General features: G+C 37.8%; 1 protein-coding gene across 11 annotated transcripts in view; it reads right to left on the reverse strand.

Annotated features, from left to right (window-relative positions):
* The window catches only part of LOC105035083 (nuclear pore complex protein NUP133), an 88,162-nt gene extending 82,201 nt beyond the window's left edge, over window positions 1–5,961 (reverse strand). For 2 of the 11 annotated variants that reach the window (XM_010910489.3, XM_010910487.3), the window contains exon 1: window positions 5,591–5,957. In XM_010910489.3, coding sequence (XP_010908791.1) covers window positions 5,591–5,781 — 191 coding nt within the window. In that variant the 5' untranslated portion in view covers window positions 5,782–5,957. The other 9 variants (XM_010910492.3, XM_073259532.1, XM_019847208.3 and 6 more) reach the window with 9 other exon arrangements.
* Window positions 5,962–6,175: the final 214 nt, after the last annotated feature.

Raw genomic sequence — 6,175 nt, forward strand, 5'->3', positions numbered from 1 at the left:
TTGCTTTTCTCCCTTCATTTGTAGTTTCAAATTCTACTTTTCTTACTTATATTATGCTCGATGATATTAAAACTCAAAGTGTTAAATATTTCTGATTTATGTTGTTTATAAACACAAATACTATTTTAAAATGCATTTATTGGATGCTGCATAAATAAGTGACTTGCTTTTATTCAAAGAAGTGCCTTGTTTAGTGCATAGGTACTCAAGCGAAAAGGGGTCTAATCACCTTAAGAGTGCCTTTTGCCTTTGACAACCTCTTTCTTCCTCTTCAACTTTGACACTACCAGTTTGTTGCTGTCCATACCATCACGATCATCAAGACCAATACGGCAACGCTATTGTCACCACCTCGATGACCATCATCATCATCTCAAGTAGCCATTACCCTCACCCCACCCAACCACCACCACCTAGTTTAGGGTTCAAAAACCTAGATACGGTCTGAGACAAACTAAATATGATGTTCTTTTTTCTAGGGCCAAGCTCAAGTAACAAAAAGTCAAGCCTAGGGTGGACCCAATTTTGTATGAATGCTTTATAGTTTGAATCTTTGTTGTGGCATGGCCTAGCTCAACCAACACCAAAGTCTACCATCAAACCCAAACTAGCAAGATCACGATAACAATATATCTTTAGCTCCTACAAAGTAATTTATAGAGGTAAATAGAAAAGGTAATATAAATGGAAAAGGGAATATAAAGAATTAGTAATAAAATCACATGTGATCATCAAGAATTACTATGAAACTATAAAAGTGTGCATTGATGATTTTTCAAATACTCAAGGTTCAAAAAACAAGACTCTGTTTCAATGCATGCTTCTGTGCATGCATGCAACAAAGCAACAAACCCCAATTCCAAAGCATGGTTTATTCATTGTTCCAGCATCCTTATCTTGAAACCCTCCAATAGTTGCTTCATGATGACTCTCCCAGTGATGACCAAGATCAAACTTAAATACACTTTGTTCCAATTATGCCAAAACAATTTTTTAACTATATCGATGGATATCATGTTGTAACAATAAAAGCCCATTGGATCATTGGAATCATATTTAATAGAAGAATCTTTAACAATAACTACATGCAACTTGAATAGAACCATAGGCCCAAAATCAATCAAGCCTTGAACAAATCAATAAAACTTTGTTTATACACCTTGACTTTACCACATAACATCAAAATCTCAATCAGCCATCAGGCCTACTTGGCATGCTTTGAAATGTCTCCAACTGTAGCATATTCAACACTAACTTATCATGGATTTGCAGCTATAAATATAAATTTAATAAATGAAACTCCAAAATCTGAAACTCGGTTATCTATTGGTTCTCTACTTCCATATAAAACTAAAAACAATCAAATAGAAACAGATTTACATACCAGGAATCCATGTTAGGAAGCACAGATAGAAGAAGAATGTTAGAACTTGGAAGAATTTGACAAGATAACCCATAGACAGCCCTCTGTTGATGAGAATGGGAGAAAACCAAGCATAGGAAGAGAGAGGAATCCAACAACAGCAACAGCTGAGGCTCTACACATATTTATAGGTGTCCAGTGGCAGTAGAATGAGAGACGAGGTACATCTCTATCCCCATGGAGGAAAAGCAGTTCTCCTCCAGCGGTTGGGATTAAGGAAGAGGCTTGGTCTCTGGTCTTTCTAGAGACAGAGACTCTCACAATGCTTCAGTTATATGAGCCTAAGGATCAGCATAGCTGAATCTACTTCCTTGATAAGGCCAAATTTTATACAGTAAACTCCATCTGCAATTTAAGTTAGTGTATTCTCCCAAACGAGAGCTGCCAAGGGGAGGGCTAATATGCCAAGAAATAAATAAATCAATCATGAAGCACCACCCATCATAAAGCAAGTGCGTGAACACAGTAAGCACAGATAACATCAATTGATCTATATGTGCCATTATCTACCCACTTTTAGAATCCCTTTAAATGAACAGACAAAAATGAGCACCTCCCACTATCATATTGCAATCATCCGATCAAGTGAATTTCCTCAAGAAAAAACATATTTTTGAAAGCAAGAAAACTATGGTCTAATTAATCTATAAGGCTGCAATATCCACGACCAACTTAAATGATCATGACAAAGAAATAGTGTTCAACCATTAAGACTTCAATAATGTAGGTATACTTCAAGCAACCTCAAAATTAGTCAACCATGTAGCATGCATAAGCTAATTGTGCTAAAAGCAGACAAGTAAAAAATAAACTCCTAAAACTTCAGTTTGGATGACGATATCTATGTATTAAGTCTTCTGAAAAGATTCTGTTGCTGTTTAAATTACCGAAGTAGATTAAGTTATAAGCTTAGCTGTGCCATTATGCTAGTGACCATTTTACTTGATCATATGACCGCTGGCTAATAGTTTAACATGTGTATAGATTTCTATCTCAGAAAGGTGGGGAACACTAGGTGGAGGCACTCAATATTATTAAAGGACACAAGTTGGTCTTGAAAGCTACTTCAAAATGATTTCATTCAGATTTTTAGGCAAGCCTGAATTAAAGAAGCATGTAGGCTGTGGGTAAATGAGGTGCTTGAGTCCAAGTGGGTAAAATGATATGCAGATTTGCAGATTTTAGCACAAAAAGGTGGGAAACATTAGGTGGGAGCATGCAATGATTATTAAAGGATAGTACTTGCATTTTAACCATTATGGTTTTCATATGGATTTTTAGGCATGCCTACTCTGAAGAAGCATGTAATTTGATGGGTAACTAAGGTGCTTGAGTTATAGTGCATGCAGAAAGGTGCATAAAACCCAAAAGTTGAAAGTATTTAGTAGAGTAAGCATGATACTATAGAATGCATTAAGTTGGCATTACAAGACATTAAATAAGACAGTAAAACATGATGGCACTAACCATATGACCACAAAAAATATATTTGTTGATGAGTATGTGGAGGATCCACAACTCATATTGCAAATGAAGCAATTTCAAGGTTGCATCTCAGGAGTTTATCATAAAGAGTGGGACAAGGATAAAAAGGGAGAGACATGGAGCTGATAATCGAGAATCTGAGGTTTGTGGTGGATAAGAGACAGCATGACAACAAGCTAAGAAGACTAGCTTAACATTAAAAAATGAAAGTATTAAGCAGTTCTTGGCAACTGTAAGTAGGGTAAATAAAATCAAACGCATAAGCATTAATGGCATCCTTAAAGTTTCAATAAGTATGAAAAATAAATGCTACCTTGTGGTAAATTTTAAAAAGAAAGTTATGATGGAAAATTAATTAATTGCCTTCCTTTAAATGTACATTTATCACTAGAATGACATCTAACGAGGTGTAAAAGGAAGACCAGCATATTATGCTCCACATGAAATTATAGGCACATTAGAGCAAAGTTGGAGAGATCAATACGTAAACCACCAGAGCAATGTGCATCCACAGTACCCATTAAAATGAGATAATGCGAAGAACAAAAAATCATTTCCTTTGAAAGGTTAGAGAAGCTTGTGCATGTGCACCCCCACAGGGGATTGCAAGTAAAGAAAAAAGAGAAAAAAGGATGGATAATAGTTATTAAATCCCATTCATTCATAGAATATTGATACATCCGTGACCAAAAGTTCAGTTACATTCAGAATGTCCATTCAACATGATCTTGAAACGATGATATAATGACATTCAAAGGCCTCAATGATGTATAAAGTAAATCAGCAAACAAAATAACATAAAGCCCAATTTTGGTAATAGAGGATGATGACAATAGTTATCTATGATTTTGGTGCAAATTATGGAAGCATGGGACTGGTCCAACTAAGGGCATATTGCAGCCCAGATCCAAGCACAAAGAGGTCACTGGTCAGTCATTACTTTCACCTAAAATTACATTACTAAGAGCCTCATTCAGTTAGGATTTGTTTCCAATTTGACTTTTACGATCTTTTGAATATGTATTTGCTTGGCTAGCAAGCAATTTAAGTTCCTTAAGAAATATATTTACAAAGATAGGCAAAAGAAATCTATAAATTAAGTTAATACAAGAAAAGGCATAGAAGGAATACATTGAGGTTATAGTGAAAGCAGGTAGAAAATAAGGGGCTCATATCCCTTGTTTTTTCCCTCTCTTGTCATCTCATTTTTGCTCTTTATTCCTCCATTCATTCCTCCTCCTTCCCTCAGCTGTCTTCTAAACTAGATGTGGTGTTATTTATACAACATAAGCAGTCAGCAGCCCTCTGCCAGCCCTCCTTTTCATTTGAAGCTGTGTCAGATTTCTGGTATACAAAGTGGTATTGCTCACAAAATCGTCTAAATTAAGTATAAAGATCCACCAAGATTCTCCAAATAATAATTAAAAGAAAAGAGTTTTAGCAATAAGAAGATCGATATTTTATAACATCACATGGCAAAATATCTGTGTCTAAATGATAAAGATGATGACGATAAGTATGTTGCCGATAGGAATGGTGTTGCATAATGATAGCATGGTCTTGGGTCATCTAAAGGGGAACTGAGTTTGATAATTTAACTAAGAATGGCTACTATCTTCGCTTGCAACTACTAGATAATGCTTCCTTAATTGATTCACTAGCAAGTAGAGACGAGGAGAACGGCAGGTCCACAATCTATCATAGAGTTGGTAGGCAAGGACTATTGCGGAAGTAAGATGGTTGCAAATCATCCGATAAGTCATGGAAGTACGTTGGTTAATTTATTTCACCAGAACATTTTCCTTTACACAAACCTTTGCATTCCCTCTAAAATGTTGTCTTCCACAATTAGTTCCCAAGTGATGACCTATTCATCTCTTTCATCGCTTACAAAACAAAAATTCCACCTGTGCTATTCATATAGCCTTCCCCGACCAACCATCTGAATTCGATTTCTTCTCCCAGTACCGCTAACCTCCTCTCCGCAACAGAAAAAAAACAAAGAAAGAGTGAAAGAAAAAACAAGAATGAAAGAAAGAAAAAATCTAAAAACAAATCTTCAACTCCACAATTATAGAAGTCAGAACATCAAATCAGAAAATAGATTATAATGGTTCACCAAAAAAGAATACCTCATTAAATAGAGTAGCAAGTCAACCACCTCAACCATCAAACGAGCCCGTTGTTCTCTCATAAGGAATAAATAAATTTTCCGTACATTCCTGAGATAATTCCAATTCCTTCTCCTACAACATGAGCATTCACTTCTTCAGAATTCAGGCAGTGTATGATTTGGTGTCTCCATATCAAATCTAGAAGAATACCATTCCTCTGTCAGTACCCGGATGTTTCAATCTACGCAACACGTTTCCAATCATATAGATGCAGAACACAAGAAAAATTATTGCCCCAATAGCCAAACATTTGAAAATAGATTATTCCCGAGTAGCCAAAGATCCATCAGTAAACATCATATTCTCACCTCCCCCGCTATGATTCAAGCTCAACCTTCCAAGAACCTCACAATAAAACATTCAAACAGACATAGATATCAAACAAGACAGATTTCAAAAACCCAAATAGGAGACTAATCAGTGTAAGAGCTACCACTGATTAGAGAAAGAAAATGCCATAATATTTCAGACATCCAAACTGATCTCACGACTCTAGAATCCCCTTTACCTGGCGAGAACGGACAGCCGAGAAGACCACGGAGCTGGCGTGCCGGTGATCGGCCGGTTGGGGATGGCAGCACCCAAGACCGACCGGTGGCCTTCGGGAAGAGGCGTGGCGGGGGAATCGGGGACCCCATGCCCTAGACTCCGGTTCTTCGTAGAGGCGAGATGCGGTTTCCTCGCCGCCGGAGAGAACATCGCCGCTCGGACACGAAGGTCACCTCTCCGGGCCGGGAAGAGAGTGGAATCGTTAGGGTTTCTTTCTAGTCTAGGGTTTAAGAGCTCGGAAGGATGGATAAGGAAAGAGGTTTCGCCGAGGTTTGCGGGTGGGAGGAGATATTTGAATTGCTGGGGGTGCGTTGTTGCGGTGCGCGAGTGAACTTCGGAGAGAATTGCATCTTCGTCCAGGAAAAACGGCCATAACAAATCCTTGCCGTCGAATTGATAAACGTACAGCTCCACTTAATAGCCGGATAGGTTGGGTCAGGTCCGGTCGGTCAATTTCGGATTGACTCCACAATGCTGGACCCGCGTTTGATCGGGTTAGGAAAATGCGCACCATGACTCAAAACCAGACTCCATAGACCCACAT

This window comes from Elaeis guineensis, chromosome 6 (assembly GCF_000442705.2).
Source record: "Elaeis guineensis isolate ETL-2024a chromosome 6, EG11, whole genome shotgun sequence".
NCBI lineage: Eukaryota > Viridiplantae > Streptophyta > Magnoliopsida > Arecales > Arecaceae > Elaeis > Elaeis guineensis.